The 20,705-nt window shown below is 57.7% G+C and overlaps 1 protein-coding gene across 4 annotated transcripts in view; it reads left to right on the plus strand.

Moving 5' to 3' along the window:
* TLN1 (talin 1) overlaps positions 1-20,705 on the plus strand; it is a 34,434-nt gene that overhangs the window by 578 nt on the left and 13,151 nt on the right. For 2 of the 4 annotated variants that reach the window (XM_040543166.1, XM_040543167.1), the window contains exons 2-37: positions 3,527-3,693; positions 6,934-7,031; positions 7,150-7,279; positions 7,384-7,536; positions 7,656-7,798; positions 7,995-8,122; positions 8,416-8,476; positions 8,595-8,699; positions 9,023-9,178; positions 9,403-9,504; positions 9,702-9,778; positions 9,984-10,164; positions 10,811-10,924; positions 11,272-11,380; positions 11,879-12,087; positions 12,225-12,323; positions 12,541-12,591; positions 14,106-14,273; positions 14,434-14,728; positions 14,965-15,131; positions 15,325-15,453; positions 15,831-15,944; positions 16,792-16,905; positions 16,985-17,119; positions 17,224-17,352; positions 17,436-17,538; positions 17,616-17,824; positions 17,913-18,032; positions 18,173-18,370; positions 18,705-18,844; positions 19,189-19,282; positions 19,463-19,552; positions 19,662-19,784; positions 19,889-20,032; positions 20,140-20,301; positions 20,419-20,559. In XM_040543166.1, coding sequence (XP_040399100.1) covers positions 3,564-3,693; positions 6,934-7,031; positions 7,150-7,279; positions 7,384-7,536; positions 7,656-7,798; positions 7,995-8,122; positions 8,416-8,476; positions 8,595-8,699; positions 9,023-9,178; positions 9,403-9,504; positions 9,702-9,778; positions 9,984-10,164; positions 10,811-10,924; positions 11,272-11,380; positions 11,879-12,087; positions 12,225-12,323; positions 12,541-12,591; positions 14,106-14,273; positions 14,434-14,728; positions 14,965-15,131; positions 15,325-15,453; positions 15,831-15,944; positions 16,792-16,905; positions 16,985-17,119; positions 17,224-17,352; positions 17,436-17,538; positions 17,616-17,824; positions 17,913-18,032; positions 18,173-18,370; positions 18,705-18,844; positions 19,189-19,282; positions 19,463-19,552; positions 19,662-19,784; positions 19,889-20,032; positions 20,140-20,301; positions 20,419-20,559 — 4,821 coding nt within the window. In that variant the 5' untranslated portion in view covers positions 3,527-3,563. The remainder of the gene's footprint in view (positions 1-3,526; positions 3,694-6,933; positions 7,032-7,149; positions 7,280-7,383; positions 7,537-7,655; positions 7,799-7,994; positions 8,123-8,415; positions 8,477-8,594; positions 8,700-9,022; positions 9,179-9,402; positions 9,505-9,701; positions 9,779-9,983; positions 10,165-10,810; positions 10,925-11,271; positions 11,381-11,878; positions 12,088-12,224; positions 12,324-12,540; positions 12,592-14,105; positions 14,274-14,433; positions 14,729-14,964; positions 15,132-15,324; positions 15,454-15,830; positions 15,945-16,791; positions 16,906-16,984; positions 17,120-17,223; positions 17,353-17,435; positions 17,539-17,615; positions 17,825-17,912; positions 18,033-18,172; positions 18,371-18,704; positions 18,845-19,188; positions 19,283-19,462; positions 19,553-19,661; positions 19,785-19,888; positions 20,033-20,139; positions 20,302-20,418; positions 20,560-20,705) is intronic. The other 2 variants (XM_040543168.1, XM_040543169.1) reach the window with 1 other exon arrangement.

Below are 20,705 nucleotides of genomic sequence, written 5' to 3' on the forward strand. Positions count from 1 at the left end.
CACGACTCCAGATGGAGAGGAGGAGGAGGAGGAGGAGGAGGAGGAGGAGGAGGAAGAGGAAGGCTTCACCCTGTCTGACAGCAGAGACCAGCTGAGAAAGAAGAAACAGAGTGCATCAGCTGTGGGGCTGTCATCTACCTCTGCCACCACCAGCAGCTCCATGCCACTGTCACAGCAGGGATGTCTCCATGTTCTGGCACTTCCAGCCCCATGAAGCCACGCCTCTGCTATGGGCACAGGCGCTGGGCTGGGCCAGTTGATTTTCTGTTTCTTCTGGGCTAAAAATTAACTTTGCATCACCGCACAAATCCTTGCGTCAAGGCAGAGCTGCAGCTTGCAGGCGTTGCAGTGGTGCCTCAAGACCTAGCCATACATGTGGCCTAGCAATTGCTTTGCCTTCTCTGAGATTAAAAGGAAGAAAAACAACCACAACCACAACAAAAAAAAAAAGAATTCTAGACCTTCCCAGCTGCTGCAGGCTGCTCCTGTTCTTGCATCACCACCCAAACCTCCACAGGAGGCTTTGGAAGAGTGGCAAGGCTGAGGCTGGCTGTGGACCCCAGGCAGAAGGGCTGGGAAAATTTCCTGCAGCCAGGGCTGGGCCCCGCCTGGTGCAGGGCCTTTCCCAGGGACAGTTCAGTGTGGTGGTAACACCCAGAGCCTCCTTCAGCACCAGTGTAGTGAAAAGAGAGAAATCTGTTTGTTTGATAAAGGTCTGCAGCTCCTGGAAACTTGCCATCAGTGTGCTGTGGAGGCTGTCTTCAAGCACAGCCTCTGGCGTCACAAAAACCCCATAGGGCTTTATATTTTTTATTATTATTATTGTTAATGTAAAACTTTCCCTGTACCTGTTATTGCAGCAGTACTCTCAGGTCAGTTGACAGAATTGCATCAGTTATGTACAGGATGGAAAACTCGCTCCCGGGGCCAGTGGCCCCTGCTGGGGTGCGGGAGGTGGAGGGACAGCAGGCATCTACTGCTGGTGGGGCTGTGTCACGGAGGAAGAGCTCGCAGCAAAATGCAGAAGTGCCTTCAGCTGGCCATACCGCTGCTGCACTGGCATATCTGCCTTTGCATACCAGCAAGCGATTGCTGACTTGTTTGCTTTCCCTGCAGCGTAGTCAGTGCAGAAATGTGGTGTGCATTTGTCAAGTTTTTTTTCTCCTTTTTATTTGTTCTTTTTTTTCCCCCTTCCTGAGGGATGGCATGAGGCTGGCTGTCCTCTTCCATCACTTTGCACTTTGTCGTTGTGGCTGTTTTGTGCCCACTGTAACACCAGCGCTGCAGCCCCTCTGCCCAATGTTCAAGGTGCCCCCGGTGCTGGCTTGCTCTGGGGGGACAGCACCAGTGTCACCAGCCTGGAGCCTCCAAAATGTTCCTGCAGCTTCAGCATGGCAGCAGAACCATGCTCTGGAATGACTCCTGTTGCTTTTCGATTGAAACGCAGACATGCCCACACCTGTCCCTGACGTGGCACCCCGAGGCAGAAGCCACCTGGGGCTTCACCACCGCATGGCCCCAGCTTGGGCGCTGTGTCTGGAGGAGGCACCCAGACAGATTTGCAAACCTCACGTGATGAGCCACCACCAGATTGCTCTGAGGTTTGAGATGTGCTGCTTTAAATAGCAGAGACCACTTCTGCTTTAGAGACTGATGGGAGCAAAGCTCGGCTGCCGGAGCATAAAGCGCTTTCTCAAAACATGGAAATAGCACTGAACCATCTCGCTTGCCTCTGGCTACTTGCTTGATGTTTTAAACTTGTCCATAAGTGTCTGCAGCATTACGTCTGGTGTGAAGTGGTAACGCCAAGTACAAGTATCCTTTCCCCCCTAAGCCCTCGGTGCCTCACTTGTTGCAAGGCAGCACTCTGCTTTCAGTGAGGCATGAGGCTGCTGGTGTTGGCCACGTGTAGCTGCTGGCAGTCGTGGAGGACCTGTGGGTCTGCACTGAGCTGGAAGAGTGCGCGTGGCATGAAGCTGCCCCTATCCTGCTGTAAAATGGTGTGTTTCCTATCTGGCGCGTGTTCCAGCTTGCCCTGCAGAGTATTACATTCCTCCAAAAACTGAACTCACTGTTTTTGTCAAAAAGCTCAAGAGTTTGGCTGCTGGGATGGTCATCATGCTGGTGGCCTCACAGCATGGCTGGAAGGGTTCCTGCCTGCTCGCACCATCATTTTTTGCTCTATCACCATGTTTCCTTTGCAACGTCCTAGTTTGGGCTGGGATAGAGTTAATTTTATTGTGCTATGTTCCTCTTGGTCCTGGTCCCTGTCCTGGAGACAGCATGTCCTTTCCCCAGGGCGGCTCAGGGACAGAGATGGAAAGCAGCCCTGTGCTCAGCTCTGGAATATTTTTAGATATAGAGAAGATGACAAACACCAGCCCGCTGACTGTAGCAGCCCACCCTGCCTGTGAAACGCTCAAAAAGCCCCTTCCAGTGCTGGCTGCTCCTCGTCCACACCACACCACAACCTGCCCAGTGTGGGGACTCATCTTGCCCAGGGGCTGCAGGGCAGGGTGTGTGCACAGGGGCCCCGCTTGTGTTGCATTCATAGTTGGTGGGGGCCGAGGGCCTCTGTGAGGGCTCCTGCAAGCAGCATTGCCAAACGGCTCAGGAATGCACAGCTGGAGTGGCTCCATGTGCTGGCGGAGGTGACACCGCGCTCCTCCCGCTCAGCCTCGGGCAGACGTGGTGTGCATCCACCAGGATTCGTGCCTCCTTCGGCCAGCTGCGCCTTGAGGGAGCCTAGAGCGGGTCAGCCCCAACGGAAGCCAGCAGGCTCCAGAGGGCAGGGGAAGGAGCATGGGGTCAGGGGCACTGCTGAGCGGGGCAGGGATGGGCAAGTTGCCCCTCAGCAGTGGGGCAGAGGCTTGCGTCGAACAGGGGAGCGCTGAGAGCTGGATCCTGCCCCAGCATCGCCTGTGCCCCCTAGCGCAGGTGTCCCTATCTCCTCCCCAAGAGCTCTGCGCCCCCAGGAAGCACGCACGGGGTTTCCGGGCTTGGCACCTTGGGTTGCCCACGTGGGACCACTGCTCAGCCCTGATAGCGGGGCTGGACACTACTGGCCTTGGGTCAAAGCGGGGTTTTCCTCTTGCAGCTTCTGTGTCATGGTAGTTATAATTAAAACCCCTTCTGTCATGCTGTCCCACCTTATCTCGCCATGCTGCTGGCACATGTTTCCTCCTCGCTGTTGGTTGAGGGCTGCGGCCACTCCTGCACATGAACAGAATCCGCTCAGTGATGGTCCTGGCCAGAACACCAGACCACCCTTGCGTGTAGTGAGGTGATGAGTGAAGAGCTTCATCTGAAGCCCTTGTGTCCATGAAGGACCTTCACAGTTTCCACCCGTCCCTTGCCTGGTTGGGGAGCCAAGCCCTAATTTCTGCTCCCCCACTGCCATGTCCAGGCATGTATGGTGGAGTGGGCACACACATCTCCTTCAGCTGAGAAGATCTCAGCCACCATCATGTCCCCGGAGTATGCATGGGGGCCTGACAAGGAGAGCTGACCCAGTTGTGTCCTCTGGCAGGTGACGCAGGAGTGGGGACAGTCCAGCCACCACCATGGTTGCCCTCTCGCTGAAGATCAGCATTGGCAATGTGGTGAAGACGATGCAGTTCGAGCCCTCCACCATGGTGTACGATGCCTGCCGCATGATCCGGGAGCGGGTGCCCGAGGCACAGATGGGACAGCGTAAGTCCACGGTGCGGCCGGTCACCGAGCCCCAGTGACCCTGTCTCGGCCGTGTGGTGCAGGGACAAGGCTCTGCCCTGCTCTTGGGCTCATCCCCTGTCCTCTCCTGCTGCCCGGTCTCTGCTTTCCCAGCTGCATCTCCTTTTTCTTCTTTTCATGCCCCTGGAACTGCCCTAAACAGCCTCTCACCTGCCTGGGACAGGCTTCCTTTAGGCACTGGTAGGCACTGGTATTTTCAGGACACAAAGTCCCCCTCCCACTACTGCAGCTTTGGACAAGCCAAATTTATTTCAGGCTGTTCACAACCTGTTGTTGCTCAGCAAATGGCTGTTCAGTCCCCTAAAAAAAAAAAAAAAAAGATATTTCACAGCCTCCCTTTCCTGTTTCATCCCCACACAGGCCTGGGTTTCTGCACCCAGAAGAGTAGCAATGGGGTACGTGTTGGGTGCTCCCCATGGCATGGGCAGAGCAAGGTTCAAGGGAGAGGAGTCCCTGCTAGGCACCACCAGGGGCAAAGAAACTTGATTCTGAACCTCAGAAGCTTTTGTGCAAAGCAGGGTTTTTGTTGGAGCCAGTACATCCGACTAGTGTTTGGTGCACAGTCCTCATCCATGAAGATACTCTCATGTTCATCCAAGCACCATGGCTGCTTTTGGAGGTCTGGAGACCTTCCCTTGCATGCAGCGATGCCAGTATACACAGGTGTTGCTGGACAAAGCATTGCAGGTCCTGCTCTGCCAGCACGTTGGGAGAGGTTGCTCTGATATCGCTGCTTGGCCTGGAGAGCCCTTTGCTGGGTGGACAGGCTCCCAAAAATGAAGGCAGTGTCCCTGCCATGCAGGGTTGTGGTCCCAAAAAGCTCCGAGAGGAGCTGACTTGACCTACATGCTCAGGGTGCAGATTGTCACCTTGTAAGGTTGCTTGCTTAAAAATAGGTAAGTAAGAATAACTGATAGTTCCTGCAGCCTGAAAAGTGTTCCCCTTGATCTCCTCTGCGCCTCGATGCTCCCCGTCAGTGTGCTTTCAGAGCACGGGACCAAAGCTCGGGGCTCTTTGGTCTCCCTCATTTATGCCTGGGACAAAATGTGGGGGCTCAGGGCGGTAGGAGAACGCATGGGAAGTGAAATACTGGTCAAGCTCTTTGAGCCTGCTCCTTGCCTGTCTTGTCTCCTCTCTCCTGCATGTATTTGTTAAGCTGGCCAAGGCTAGGTGGGTTTGAACAGCTGCAGTGCTCCCAGCGGGTCTTCATACACCATATAAGTTAACTTTTCCTTTCTTGGGAAATATATAGCCCTCCCCGGTGGCTCTCCACGAGGCTGTGACGTGCTGGTGCGCCGCTACCTCGCTGAGCTTTTTCAGCTCTAATATCTCCCTGCTGCTGTCAGACTCAGAATTAAGCTGATGACAAACAACCTCACAATGCAAGTTGTGCCCTGATGATTCCTGTGGCCCTCCACCGAGCCCCACATTGGGCAGGGATTGGCCACAGCCTGGGGACCATGGGAGGAGGAGGAGGGGAAGGCTACGACATCTGGGAGCAGCGGATTCCTGGTGGAGCAGAGGAAATGCCTTCTTGCTCTGTGTGACCACAGCTTTCAGTTTCGGAGGAGGGCTGGGTGTTTATACAGATCCTCAGCCAATGCATTTCCTGCCCCTGGGCCCAAGCCAAGCTGCTCTAAGGGGCAAGGAGAAAACCTTAAAGGGAGCTGCTCGTGCCCGAGTTCCTGTGTGGTTGCTCACCGTTTTCCCTAGAACAGCTGGAGCTCAAGCTTGCTGGAAACAGGACTGAGCTCAGCACTGCTGCTCCTTGCTGCCTCCCCTTCCCCACTACCGTGCCCCCAGCCCTCCCAAAGCATTTGGGTTGCAATTTTGGGAACCTCGGATATAGATCTTCCATTTATCTGTTTTTACCTCGTCTCTAGCTCAGAGCTCTTCTTTTCCTATTTGATCCTTGCAGCTGTTGTTTCTCTTTGCTGCCCCTACCTAGTAGCACTTGTGGATCCCTTTTTGAGCTGCTCTTGTGTTTTGTCACCTTTAGCAGGGCCCTGTTAATTAAATCTGAGCACACCCTGCCCATGTCCCCCAGCAAACCCATCCTGAGCGTGCTTTCCTGCTCTGCTCCTCTCTCTCTCTGGACCGGGAGAGGGGTCCTAAGCCCCTGGGCCAGGCGTTACTCAATTCCCCTGTTTTTGGCCTGGGTTTTGTGTCTGAAATGCAGCATCCCCACATGCTCTGTGCTGAGCTGCCGTGCTGGGCTCAGGCGTGAGCTTCCAGCTCTGCTTTTGCCCTTTTTCGGGAAGTGCCTCTCCCCTCCTGAGCTAAGGATCCGGACAAGCTGCTCAGTTTTCAGAGCTTTAGAATTATCCTCTTAAAACTGGCTTTGAAAATAGTTTTGTTTGTTTGTTTGTTTGTTTTTAAACAAACACACCAGCCTCCCTGGTTCTCCTGTTCTGTTTAGCAGGATCCTCAGCACAGCATGAGGTGGGCAGGCACAGGGCAGCTCAGGAATTTCCCCTTCCCTGCCAGCAACGCCCGCTTACAAAACCAATGACCAGCCGAGCAGCTGCTGGAGGGGAAGAAAAGGGCTTTTCCTGGGCCAGAGCCTGGTGTGGTGCTGGCTTCTTAAAACAAGAACACTGGGGCTGTCCCTGGGCTCCAGCAGCAGCAGACCCACCCAGTACCCCCGCCCAAGCTGGCAGGATTTACAGAATATCAGTTCTGCACTAATTCACCATCTCTGAGACCTTGTAAACCTCCAGCATGTTCTCTTCCAGCCTGCTCCTCCACAAAATGAGGAGTGCCAGCTTCTTCAGTCCCTAGTACCGGTAGCGGCTGCTCCTCCTGGTCCATCATTTTAGCTGCCCCTCTCGATGCCCTCTGCCTTGTTCCCAGCACCCTTCCTGATGATGCCCAGCATTTTATCATCATGTTTTGGCTGTTATGTTTCACACCAAAGATTTTAGAGAGCTGTCAAGCACAACTCCAAGCTCTTCCCTCAGTTGTGACTGTCACCTCCGAGTCAGCATTGCGTAGGCGTGCTTTAGATGAATTTTCCTGTGGATAAATAGATGTAAAACACCTACCCTAACGCTCGTTTGCCAGCTTTTTGCCCACTCAGGCTTTCCCCCTGCTCGTGGCAGTTGTGGCTGCTTGCTGCAGCATACAGGGTGCTGCTGTGCTGTGCGCACTGGCCTCATCCAGCCCGGGGCTATGCTGACAGAGGCTCTCTCTGTTTTCCAGCCAACGATTTTGGGCTGTTCCTCTCGGATGAAGACCCAAAGAAAGGGATCTGGCTGGAGGCTGGGAAGGCTCTGGACTACTACATGCTCCGCAATGGGGTAAGCATCCAGCGTGCATTGGGCGTGCCTACCCCGCGGTCAGCGGGAGCTGTGGGTGCTTTGGTGGGATGCAGGTGTCCAGTGCTGCTGCTGGGAGCTGTGCTGGCTGTGCCTGCAGGACACCATGGAGTACAAGAAGAAGCAGCGGCCCCTGAAGATCCGCATGCTGGATGGGACGGTGAAAACAGTCATGGTTGATGACTCCAAAACCGTCACAGACATGCTGATGACAATATGTGCCCGAATCGGTGAGAGGATGGGCAGCGGTGTCGGGGAGGAAGGGAGGTGGTGAGGGACAGGAGGGTCGTCGGGGAGGGGAGCGGCACCAGCTCGGTTCCATGCACTCCTGCAGGCATCACCAACTACGATGAGTACTCCCTTGTTCGTGAGATCATGGAAGAGAAGAAGGAGGAGGTCACCGGCACCCTGAAGAAGGACAAGACCCTGCTGCGGGATGAGAAGAAGATGGAGAAGCTCAAGCAGAAGCTGCACACGGATGACGAGCGTATGTGCCGGCGAGTGCTGGGGATGGAGTCAGCCCGAGGAGGGGGCAGAGGGGATGGGAGCAGGGCCTCCTGCCTGGGTGTCTGTCCATCCCTGCTCATGCTCTGCCATTGCCTGCAGTGAACTGGCTGGATCACGGCCGGACCCTGCGTGAGCAAGGCATCGATGACAACGAGACGCTGCTGCTGCGACGCAAGTTCTTCTACTCCGACCAGAACGTGGACTCGCGAGACCCCGTGCAGCTCAACCTGCTCTACGTGCAGGTACAGTGCCTGGCACAGGTGTGCCTTGCTCCGCTGCCCTGTACCAGCCCCGTCAGGGCTCACAATTGAGGTTTTTGGCCAGGAGCAGCCATAGGGAGTATTTCAGGATGCTCAGTTACATCCTCAGTGCCGGCATGGATCCCGTCTGGTGTGGAAGGCAGCAGGGCAGATCCCGGTGTCTTCTCTTCCCACGTAGGCTCGGGATGACATCCTTAACGGTTCCCACCCCGTCTCGTTCGACAAAGCGTGTGAGTTTGCTGGCTACCAGTGCCAGATCCAGTTTGGGCCACACAACGAGCAGAAGCACAAGCCAGGCTTTCTGGAGTGAGTGTCCTGGGGGTGTCAGCGCCTCTGCCAGCATCCTCCCTTAGTGCCTGCGCTGATTCACAGCCCCTGGGGCTTCGTCATCCTAGAGGGCGGAGAGGTGGCTCTAAGGAGAAGTCTTTTGGGTCCTGGAATTGTCATTAGTGCAGCGACCTCTCCTACATCCTTCCTCTTCCCAAAAACTCTCTGCACTGGCAAGGGTTTGTCCGAGGCTCTGCGCTGGGCGTCTTCATAGGCGAAATGGAATGGCTTCAAGCTGTGCTCTTACAGCTGATTTTGCTGTCTTTTGGCAGACTCAAGGACTTCTTGCCCAAGGAGTACATCAAGCAGAAAGGGGAGCGCAAGATCTTTATGGTATGTGCAGGGCAGAGTGGGGAGAGCCTGGGAAGGCTGTGATGAGGGGGAGGGGCAGCATGGTGTCACAGCCCGGGGACCATGGATCTGGCCTGATGTCCTCTCATTGTTGCTACAGGCCCACAAGAACTGCGGGAACATGAGCGAGATCGAGGCCAAAGTTCTCTACGTGAAACTTGCCCGTTCCCTGAAGACCTACGGGGTTTCCTTCTTCCTGGTCAAGGTAGAGCAGTGGCACCCCAGCCCCACTTTTCATGTTAGCTGGCCAAAATTCCCTTTTTCCAGCATCCCTTCATCATTCCTGTCTCCATCCACTCCTCACCCCAACCCACATTGCTCCAGCTTTCCTTGTGTCCTGCCCCTTATTTTGGCTTCCGTGTTTCCTTCTCACTCCTTGGTTCATGCTTTTCCCCGTGTCCTTTTCAAGACCCACACTGCAGTTGTCATCATCTGGAAGCGTGGCCTTGGGGGTGTTTGCTAGCTACGCGAGGCTGTGGGGCGAGCGAGCTTTGGGACAGCCCCACACACCTTTGTTCTGGCCCACAGGAGAAGATGAAGGGGAAGAACAAGCTGGTGCCGCGGCTGCTGGGGATCACCAAGGAGTGCGTGATGCGTGTGGATGAGAAAACCAAGGAAGTGATTCAGGAGTGGAGCCTGACCAACATCAAGCGCTGGGCAGCCTCTCCCAAGAGCTTCACCCTGGTAGGGGCCAGCTCCAGCCCTCACCCCTCCGCTTGTCCCCTGAGTGCTTCCCCTCCATGGGGATGCCTTTCCCTGCTCCCCCTGCCTTTCCTGATCCCAGGATGGGTGGATGGAGGGGCTGAGCCCCATTCCTGGCACAGTGGCTGGCCACGGGTGCTTAGTGCATACCAGAGGGGCTCAGGACGGGTGCCAGCATCCTGCAACCCTGTGCCGTGCTGTTGCAGGATTTTGGAGATTACCAGGATGGCTACTACTCTGTGCAGACAACGGAGGGAGAGCAGATCGCCCAGCTGATTGCTGGCTACATCGACATCATCCTGAAAAAGGCGAGTGCCTGGGTGTGTGGGGAGCCTGCCTACAGCCAGCTCCTCTCCTTGGGGTGGTGCAAGGTGTCCCTTGGGCACGCAGTGCTGCTGGGGGGGCTGGGGACATCCCATGGGGCTGGCAGGTACCCCAGACTGGGCAGCAGTGGGGAGGCTGGGAGGCGCGTGCTGGCTGACGTGTTTTCTCTTCACCTCCACAGAAAAAGAGCAAAGACCACTTTGGACTGGAGGGGGATGAGGAGTCCACCATGCTGGAAGACTCAGTGTCTCCAAAGAAGTAAGTCTGCTGGGCACGAGCCAGCTACCGAGCAGCATGCCGTGCTGCATGCCTGCAGGAAAGCTGCAGCCCCCCAGCATCCCATGGGCATCCTTCACCCTTAGGGGCTCGTACACAGCCTTGTGGGGAGCAGCCACGCTGCTGGTCCGGGGAGGAGGTTCCTCCGAGCACTCCCGGGTCTAGCTGCTGTTTTTCCCCTTTGCAGGTCGACTGTGCTGCAGCAGCAGTTTAACTGTGTAGGCAAGGCGGAGCTGGGCTCGGTCGCCCTGCCAGCCATCATGCGCACAGGGGCTGGGGGGCCCGAGAACTTCCAAGTGGGGGCGATGCCCCAGGCCCAGCTGCAGATCACCAGTGGCCAGATGCACCGAGGGCACATGCCACCCCTGGTAAGTACTCCCGGTGCCCACTGCAGGGTGCGGACACTGAGAGGTACCTGTGGAGCTCATGCAGACCCATCCCTCTGGCCAGGTGTTAGCTTGCTGTCAGGAAGAGCAGGGGCTCCATGTGGTTGGCCTGGTGTGCTTGCTGGCCTTCAGTGTCCTCCCACAGCCACTCCACAAACTCTTGCTTCCACCCTGGCATCCTCCCCTGGCCAACTGCCCCAGCCTTCACTTCCATCCTCTGGCTGGGCACTGCTCTGGGCTGTTCCTGATGCTGTCGTTTGTGGCACATCCCTGCTGCTGCTGGAGATGCCACCCTCCCCTTCAACCTCCTCTGCAGCCAAGGAAGCATTTGAGAAGGGCCACAAGGAGTCTGTTACCTTTGGTATTCCCCAGTCTGCCCCCAGGGCTTGCTGTAAAAGCTTTGTGCCCCCCCCCCCCCCCCACAGTCTTTGCTCCCTGCTCCCAGAGAGCTGGTTACCTGCTAGGTTCTCTAGCACCTGCCCTGGGCAGCTACTTTGCGGTAGGATGGGGCATTTCCCAGTGGGGGGCACGGAGGGGAAACCCCTTTCTGGCTGGCTGCCCCCCTTTTATGGCAGCACCTTCCCAGAGTGCTTTCCCTAGTGTACCTCACTCTGTCCTTGCATTGCAGACTTCAGCCCAGCAGGTGCTGACGGGTACCATCAACTCTAGCATGCAGGCTGTGAACGCAGCCCAGGCCACCCTGGATGACTTTGAGACCTTGCCACCCCTTGGGCAGGATGCTGTGAGTGCCTGGGGAAAAGGGGTGCTGGGCTGTCTGGGCTGGGGGACCCCCACTGGGAGGGGTGTTGGTTGCTGGCAGGGTAGACGAGATTGCTGTCCCAGAGGTGTCAGCAGCTCCCAGGAAGATCTGCTCCCTGCTGAGGTGGGGTTGTGTCCAGCCCCAGGCACAGGAGTGGAAGGGATGCTTGGTCATGGGGGCCTTGCTCTTATAGGCTTGCATCTTTAGGATGAGCTGAGGAGTTTTGGGTGGTAACTGCTCTTCCTTCCCTTCTTGTCTCCTTGTTCTTGCACCTCACTGTGGCTCCCCACCACCACCTCCACCTCCTGAGCCCGTTCTCCCTATTTCAGGCTTCCAAAGCTTGGCGCAAAAACAAGATGGATGAGTCCAAGCATGAGATCCACTCCCAGGTGGATGCTATCACTGCTGGCACAGCCTCGGTGGTCAACCTCACCGCAGGTAGGTGGAGGGCTTGGACAAAGTCATGCTCCATCCCTGGAATAGGCTTAGTTTCTCTTCTCCGGCCTTTGGATGAAGATCAAGGTTCCTACCCTCCATTGGAGACTGGAGGGAGGCAGTTTGGCTCAACCAGAGCTAACTGAGCCCAGACCGCTCCTGACGTGCCTGAAGAGTCAGTAGCACTCCCTGCCTTTCAACCCCCAAACATCCCTGTCGGTGCACAGGCTGCTTCCCATCCTTCCCCTGCCATGGCTGACCTGTCTTCCTCTAAACCAGGAGAGTGTTGTCCAGTCCCAGCTGTGGTCACGGCCACAGCGTGGTCCAACTCTCCTTTCCCATGCTGTCCTTCCCAAACAATGTGACCGTTTTTCAGACTTAGGAGCCAGGGGGCTTCTCCAAGTGCTTACAGGAAGAATCGCATCAATTCCAAGTGCAGGGGTGTTCTTAGAGTGTCACTGAATGTATCCTGTCCCCACATCTCATCTCCTTCCTGTGCAGGGGACCCAGCAGATACGGACTACACAGCCGTGGGCTGTGCCATCACCACCATATCTTCTAACCTGACTGAGATGTCCAAGGGTGTGAAGCTGCTGGCTACACTGATGGAGGATGAGGGAGGGAATGGACGGCAGCTTCTGCAGGCAGCCAAGAACCTGGCCAGTGCCATCTCAGACTTGCTGAAAACGGCACAGCCTGCCAGCGTCGAGGTGCGAGATGGGCAGGAGGGACATGGGGCTGTGGGGCTGGGTGTGGGGAGCTGAGATAGAATAGGTGGGAGCCAGGGGAACAGCTTGGTTTGGGGCTTGCTCAAAACCCACAATTGTTTTTGCCTCCTTCCTTGTAGCCCCGCCAGAATCTCCTGCAGGCTGCCGGCCTCGTGGGCCAGACCAGCGGGGAGCTGCTGCAGCAGATCGGGGAGAGTGACACTGACCCTCGATTCCAGGTGGGTGGGCCTAGCTGCGCACAGGGGCACGTGCTCAAAAAAACCTTCTGCCTTGCACAGGAGCACCCCGTGGGGACCTTCTGCCGGCAGGAGAGGTCCGTGCTGAAGCTTGGCCCGTGCACTGTGACTTTGCCAATGGAGGGGACAGGCCAATTCCCATCCTAATCCTTAGAGCCACTGTCGTATAACGCCTCTTATCTTGTGGGTTCTCATGTAGATACCAGAAAGCTGGCGTGCTTGGATCCTGTCTGCCTCTGACCCAAAGACGGTAAAAGGGAGCTGTAGGCATGGCTTGGTGGTGTCTGCCCCTCTTGGATGTGAGGGCTGCTCCTCTGGGGACAATCAGATGAACTCTTTGGAGAAGGGCTCTTGTGGAAAATCTGCTTTTCTCGTAATCAGCTCTCTGAAGTCCATGCACTCAGGTCGCTGCATGGGCAAGCTGTGCTCCAGCTGTCACCTTGTGCCCAGGTCTGTGAGGCTGCCCAGAGCAGGGAACTGAGGCAGCTGAAGCCTCGTGGTTTTTTTTCTTGCTGAGCTGACGTCCAGCCACACTGGTTTTCCATGACTGCTGTTCCCAGCACAAGGGAGGCAGCAGACAGTGCTGGGAGAGGGAGTCAGCCCTAGCAAAACAGGCTCCCGAAATGAGAGGTTTCTGTTTACCATGGCCACATGGCCTCAATATGAGTAGAAAAGCCTGGAGAGAGAGCCAATAAGGCAGCTCCAGCCTGCAGAGCTCCCACTGCAGACCTGGCAATCCCGCCTCATGCAGCTGGTGGAGGGCAGTGCGGCCAAGGGGCAGATGTAGGAACCGGAGGACGATGTGCAGGGCAGCCTGCCCCTCCACCACCAGACCCAAGTGTATCTGCTTCCTTCCTCTGGGGTCCTCTGCTGGGGGGCTGCTTCTCTGCCTTGGGCAGCTGCTGTGCTTTTGGGAACTGAGGGCTCCTGAGCTCGGTGCATGTGCTCTCAGACTGTTGTCCTGGCTGGAAGGGTGATAGATGGCAGCAGGAGCAGCCTTTGCTTGCAGAAGGTGAGGGGGCAGTGTGACATTTCTGCTTGGTAGCCAGAGGCTTCGCTGTAGTAGCAGGGTGCAGCTTCAGGGCTTGCTCAAGAGCCTGGTGGTGGTTTTGCCTCGTTTACGCTCTGCAAGCACGCCCTCAGAAGAACTGGGGCTTGGCAGCAGTTTAGCTCCTGTCTGCAGAGGGAGGGTGCCCATGCAGCAGCTGGGGAGCTGTGCCCTGGGCATAGCGCCTTGTCCGAACTCCCTGCCTCGCACTCGGTGCCCCAAGTGCTTGCTGTCTAGCACTGCTGCTGGTGGATGCCAGCAGCATGACATGAGGGCAAATCCTGATGGCTGCAGTGTGTTGTTGGTTCAGGCATCCTCTGAGGAAAGCTGCCTGCTGCCTGCTGGCAGGGCATCCCAGCAGCACAGTGCCTCGACGCAGGTTCTTGCTGCGGTACCGTCAGGGATGCAGCGCAGGTTGTTCCTGTGGCAGCATCACAGGTGATGCTGAAGGTTGTCTGAGCTGCTCCTGGAGGTGATTTTAGCCAGGGCAGTGTCCTGGTACCAGGAGCTGCTGCATCGCAGGCTGTGGCACACTGTAGGGATGTGCTTGAGGTGTTGCCAGCTGCACAAGCCGCTCCAGGAGTTCAGTGCAAGGCTGAGGTGGCAGAAAGGCCCCCTAAGCTCATGTTTCCCTGCTGAATATTTCACAAGAGCTGTGCAAGCGGCCGTGCCTGGCTCCGTGGTGGCTCCTGCACTGACCTTCTCCATCCCCGCAGGACATGCTCATGCAGCTGGCCAAGGCCGTGGCCAACGCCGCCGCAGCGCTGGTACTCAAAGCCAAGAATGTGGCTCAGAAAACGGAGGACTCAGCGCTGCAGGCGCAGGTGATCGCGGCTGCTACGCGGTGCGCCCTCTCTACCTCCCAGCTGGTGGCCTGTACCAAGGTAAGCGGCACCAACCCTCGCCCCACTGGGTTTGGGACCAGAAGTCATGGTTTCTCTCCTCTTTGGAGGTTGGGGACAGTGGTCGTCTGGGCTGTGGGCTGCTGGGTGGAGAACAGGAGCTGCATGGTAGCAGCTGCCTGGGCTTTGTCCTCCCCTGCAGGTCGTGGCTCCCACCATCAGCTCCCCAGTGTGCCAGGAGCAGCTGATCGAGGCCGGCAAGTTGGTGGCTAAGTCAGCAGAGGGCTGCATGGAGGCCTCCAAGGCAGCCACCAGCGATGACCAGCTGCTGAAGCAGGTGGGGGTGGCAGCCACCACCGTCACCCAGGCCCTAAATGACCTGCTGCAGCACATCAAGCAGCACGCCACGGGCGGGCAGCCCATCGGGCGCTACGACCAGGCCACCGACACCATCCTCAATGTCACCGAGAACATATTCAGCTCCATGGGCGATGCAGGTGAGAGTGAGCAGTTGGTGGCACCTGGGGAAGAGCATAGTGGGTAGGGGGCTTGAAGGAGCACAGGTAGATGGAGCAGCCTCTCTGGGGCCGTGCTTCCATGCTCGTTTGCTGTGCCTTTGCTGTGGTCTTGTGCCTGGGGCTTGCACCAAGGACAGGAGGCTGGTGTGGTGGAGCGGGGAGGTATCAGGGAGCCCCTGGGACTTGCTGACAGCCACCCTTCCTTTCTGTCCCAGGGGAAATGGTGCGGCAGGCTCGTATTCTGGCTCAGGCCACCTCCGACCTCGTCAATGCCATCAAAGCCGACGCAGAGGGAGAGACAGACCTGGAGAACTCGCGCAAGCTGCTGAGCGCAGCCAAGATCCTGGCCGACGCCACTGCCAAGATGGTGGAGGCTGCAAAGGTTCGTGGCGCACAGGAGGAGCTGCTGGAGCAGAGGGGCTGCTTTCCATGCTCTGCACAGCTCCAGGGTGAGGTGCACGGTTTCAGAGGGAGGTCCTGCACTGAGCTGATGAGCAAGCACAGCAGCTGCTGGCAGGAGGATGAGGGAGATTTGGGGTCGTGTGAAGGTGAAATGGCTTTCCTGCTTTGCCCAGGGAGCTGCAGCCCACCCGGACAGTGAGGAGCAGCAGCAGCAGCTGCGGGAGGCAGCAGAGGGACTCCGCATGGCCACCAACGCTGCAGCTCAGAACGCCATCAAGAAGAAGCTGGTGCACAAGCTGGAGGTGAGCACTGGGCAGGGGAGGCAGAGCGGGACCAGGGACGGTGTGTGAGCTGCTCCTAGCCAGGAGTCTGAATCCCAATGCTTTCTGGAGAGATGATGTCCCTTTTGTACAGTTTACGTTTCCATGCTGCATCCAGTAGAAACTTCTCCACTGCTCCCTGCTGTCATCACAATATCTGAGCAGCATCCCCCTTTTCCATGTTCACACTGTGTTGCCTTGCGGTGCTGAACTTGATCTCCAGCACCAGAGGTGCTGGTGATGCTGTGGCAGGCAGAGGCACAGCAGGAGAAGCTTAGAGGGGAGAAGGACCCTGGTCTGCAGTGGGGGGCTTCCAAGCCACGCTGTCCCCACGGCTGACCCCTGCCTTCCCCTGGCAGCATGCGGCCAAGCAAGCGGCTGCCTCCGCCACCCAGACCATCGCTGCCGCACAGCACGCTGCTGCCTCCAACAAGAACCCTGTCGTGCAGCAGCAGCTGGTGCAGAGCTGCAAGGTAAGGGGCACAGGGGGGCACGGGCCCCTGTCCCGGCACTTCCCCACTCCCGGTGGGTCTGGGTGCCTGCAGGCCTCTGAGCAAAATGGTGGGAAAAGCTGCTGTGAGAATTGTAGTCTATGTTCCCATTTAGCGTGTTTGTGCTGAGCTGCCTTATTTTAAGGAGAACAGTTATTCCGGCAAATACAGTGTGAGGGCTTTTTAAAGGTTTTTAAACTTGACTTAGTGTCATGCAGCATATTGAGCAAAATATTAGTAGGGTGTGGTATCTGTAAATGAGTTAAGGATGTTTCCAGGATTTGTTACAGAGCACTGGGTTCTGGGGAGGATGCCTGCAAGAAGGCTTTCGAGTGGCTAGGTTCATGTCTGACTCTCTCTGATCATTTGATCAATGGTCCTGGAATCAGAGAATCACAGAATGGTTTGGGTTGGGAGGGACCTTGAAGACCATCTAGTTCCAACCCCCTGCCATGGGCAGGGACACCTCCCACCAGACCAGGTTGCCCAAAGTCCCATCCTGGCCTTGAGCACTTCCAACGATGGGGCATCCACAGCTTCTCTGGGCAGCCTGTTCCAGTGCCTCACCACCTTCAGAGTGAAGATTTTCTTCCTTATATCTAATCTAAATTTACCCTCCCTTAATTTAAAGCTGTCGTCTTATTGCTACACTCCCTGACAAAGAGTCCCTCTCCACAGCTACTAGCAGTCAGATCTGCGGGTGGCTGTGCTGCAGGCAGCAGGGAGGACAGGTTCGGCACCCAGAGCCTGCATGGCTGGAGGTGGGACCTTCACCGGAGGGACCTGCACAGTCTGTGCCCACAGTGACCCTCCTCTCCTCTGGTCGCAGGTGGTGGCAGATCAGATCCCCATGCTGGTACAGGGCGTGCGAGGAAGCCAGTCGCAGACAGACAGCCCCAGCGCCCAGCTGGCTCTCATTGCCGCCAGCCAGAACTTCCTGCAGGTACCCCCAAACCTGCTGCTGGCCATAGGCAGCTAGGAGACAACTGCGTGCTGCCCTGTCTCATTCCTTCTTTTGACAGCCCGGTGGGAAGATGGTAGCCGTAGCCAAGGCCACAGTGCCCACCATCACCGACCAGGCCTCCGCCATGCAGCTCAGCCAGTGCGCCAAGAACCTGGCTGCGGCCCTGGCCGAGCTCCGCACGGCCGCACAGAAGGTGAGAGGCTGGCGGCTGCCCAGTGCGGAGGGCCGGCAGGTGGGGACGGCCCTCCTTGTGGGCCAAGCTCCCTGCAAAGCCGCTCTTCCTTCTCCCCGACACAGGCACAGGAGGCCTGCGGGCCCCTGGAGATCAACTCAGCACTGGGCCTGGTACAGAGCCTGGAGAGGGACCTTCAAGAGGCCAAGGCGGCCACCAGGGATGGCAAGCTCAAGCCTCTGCCAGGAGAGACGGTGAGGGCACACAGGGCAGCAGGCACAGGGTTTTGGGGGCTGGCTGGGCAAGGTGTAACCCCTGCTCGCCGGTCGCCCTGCAGATGGAGAAGTGCGCCCAGGACCTGGGGAACAGCACCAAGGCCGTCACCTCTGCCATTGCTCACCTCCTGGGCGAGGTGGCCCAGGGCAACGAGAACTACACAGGTATTGGCTGTCAGGCCTCAGCTGGGCCCCGGCAAGGGGCCAGGCTCTTGCTGACTGACCGCTCTCCCCCACGGCAGGCATTGCTGCCCGGGAAGTGGCCCAGGCGCTGCGCTCACTCAGCCAGGCTGCCCGTGGTGTGGCGGCCAACACCTCCGACCCACAGGCGCAGGGTGCCATTCTGGAGTGTGCCAGCAACGTCATGGATAAGGCCGACAACCTCATCGAGGAGGCGCAAAAAGCGGTGGCCAAACCTGGAGACCCCGACAGCCAGCAGTGCCTGGTCCAGGTGGGACTGGGGCCCATGGGGTGGCTGCAGGCTGGGGGCAGGCTGCCGGGGATGGCTGAAAGACAGCCCCCACTCTCATCCTCTGCAGGTGGCCAAGGTGTTGTCGCAAGCGCTGAACTGCTGTGTGAACTGCCTGCCCGGGCAGCGGGACGTGGATGCTGCCATTTGCATGGTGGGAGAGGCAAGCAAGAGGCTGCTGGTGGATTCGGTGAGTTCAGCCCAGGGCTAAGGGGGAACCGGCTGTGCTGAATGCTCTCCAGCATGTCCCCGGGTGTGTGAGGGTGCTGGACCTTCACCCACCAGCTCCCACATCTCCTCTGCTGCTCCTGACCCCCTCCCTGCCTCCAGTTCCCTCACAGCACCAAGACCTTCCAGGAGGCACAGAGCCAGCTGAACCGGGCAGCAGCAGGACTCAACCAGTCTGCCAACGAGCTGGTGCAGGCATCACGGGGCACCCCCCAGGACCTGGCCAAGTCCTCAGGCAAATTTGGACAGGACTTCAATGAGTTCCTGCAGGCGGGAGTGGAGATGGCCAGCCTGTGCCCGGTGAGAGTGAACACCCATTTGGCAGTCCCAATTATTGTGGGAGGCTATTGAGTGCCGGGAAAGGCATCCAACCATGAGCAGTGGTTTGGAGACTGCTGTGAGCAGCTGTGGCTAACACCATTGGTGAGATGGAGTCTGGAGATGGGCAAAATAGCAAGAGCAGGGGAGGAAGTGGCTTGTATTCAGTGATCATTGTCACCAAACACTTGCTGCTGATGGCTGGTAGATGAGTTGAGTGAAGGGACCTGGCGCAGCCTGGAAACCACCAGAGAAACCCAGGGTGGGCATGGAGCTCGGGAACCTGCTGTAGGTGACTCTTCTTGGCTCCTTGCAGAACAAGGAAGACCAGGTGCAGGTGGTGTCAAACTTGAAGAGTATCTCCATGTCCTCCAGCAAGCTGCTACTGGCAGCAAAGGCGCTTTCTGCTGACCCCGCAGCCCCCAACCTCAAGAATCAGCTGGCAGCGGCTGCACGGTAGGAGGAACTGCTCAGGTTGCATGGAGGGAGGTGGGCAAGTGCCAAAGTTTGTGCTGGGTCTGCAACTTCACGAGTCCTGGTGTTTGCCTCCATGGAGCTCAGCTTGCTATGGGGCTGTCCTGAGACCATTTATCTAACGTCATCCTGACCTTGCTGCTCTGTCGCAGTCTTATCAGAAGAGACAGACCCTTGGGCAGGTAGGAATGTCCTCCAGCCAGAACCTCTGCCCATTTCCTACACCAGGACATGTCCCACAGCCAGGTTAAGGTGTTTGCAATAGTGGTAGCTCTGGGCGGTGAAGTTGGCACTGATCCAGGCATGTCTCTCCCCTGTCCTGGCAGGGCCGTGACTGACAGCATTAACCAGCTGATCACCATGTGCACCCAGCAGGCGCCAGGACAGAAGGAGTGCGACAATGCCCTGAGGGAGCTGGAGGTGAGAATTGGAGGCCAGGGGCTTGGACTTGGCTGGGTGCTGAGATGTCTGGGGTGGGGAGAGGAACAGCTCCTCCGTGCCACAAGAGGCAGGAGAGAGCAAAAAGGAGCTGTGAGTGCAAGGTGTGGGATGTGGAGAGTGCAAACCCTTCCCCTCGACATGACACCCGTGTCTCTCTAGACGGTGAAGGAGCTGTTGGAGAACCCCACGCAGACTGTCAATGACATGTCCTACTTCAACTGCCTGGACAGCGTCATGGAGAACTCCAAGGTGAGTGTCTTCCTCTGGATTAGACGCTCGGCTGGTGGAGCACAGTGAGCTCTGAGGCTGGAGCACCGGGCGGGAGGTGGTCTCCAGCTGGTGGTTGTGTATCCTGCAGGTGCTGGGTGAGTCCATGGCTGGCATCTCCCAGAACGCCAAGAACAGCAAGCTGCCCGAGTTCGGGGAGTCCATCAGCGCCGCCTCCAAAGCTCTCTGTGGGCTCACAGAGGCAGCAGCCCAGGTGAGATGCACTCGGTCCCATCCCCATGCATCATGCCTGGTGCTGGGAGCCCTCTCCTGCCTCTGCCCTGGCACAAGCCCTCACTGCTTCTCTTGTGCTCGCAGGCTGCCTACCTGGTGGGAGTTTCTGATCCCAACAGCCAGGCTGGACAGCAGGGCTTGGTAGACCCCACTCAGTTTGCCAGAGCTAACCAAGCCATCCAGATGGCCTGCCAGAACCTGGTGGACCCTGCCTGCACACAGTCACAGGTGAGTATGAGGTGGGGCACCGTGATGGGCATTTTCTTGCCTAAAAGGGAGTGTTGCAAGAGTGGGGAGATGCTGTGGATCCTGCCTCGATCTGCTCTTCTCCACAGGTGCTGTCAGCAGCCACCATTGTGGCTAAGCACACCTCGGCCCTGTGCAACACGTGCCGCCTGGCCTCCTCCCGCACCGCCAACCCTGTTGCCAAGCGGCAGTTTGTCCAGTCGGCCAAGGAGGTGGCCAACAGCACCGCCAACCTGGTGAAGACCATCAAGGTGCGTTGGGGCAGCACGGGTGGCCCTGCAGAGGCAGGCAGAGTAGAGATGGGAGGGTAGGTGGGATGTGGGGCATGCTCAGGGCTGGATAACTGCTCGCTCTCTCCTGCACGCCAGGCCCTGGACGGCACCTTCAACGAGGAGAACCGGGAGCGGTGCCGCGTGGCCACGGCTCCTCTGATAGAGGCCGTGGACAACCTGACAGCCTTCGCCTCCAACCCGGAGTTTGCCATCGTTCCTGCCCAGATCAGTCCTGAGGTGGGGTGCCGCTGGGGCAGGGAGGGGTGGCCTGCCTGTGGTGGGAGCTGCTGCAGGGTGGGGAGGAGCTGCATGCCTCAGTGCCAGTCCCTGCGGAACGTGGGATGGGATCCAGAGCAGAGCTGATGTCTGGAGGGTGCAATGAG

The sequence above is a fragment of the Cygnus olor genome, assembly GCF_009769625.2.
Source record: "Cygnus olor isolate bCygOlo1 chromosome W unlocalized genomic scaffold, bCygOlo1.pri.v2 SUPER_W1, whole genome shotgun sequence".
In the NCBI taxonomy this organism is placed as follows: domain Eukaryota; kingdom Metazoa; phylum Chordata; class Aves; order Anseriformes; family Anatidae; genus Cygnus; species Cygnus olor.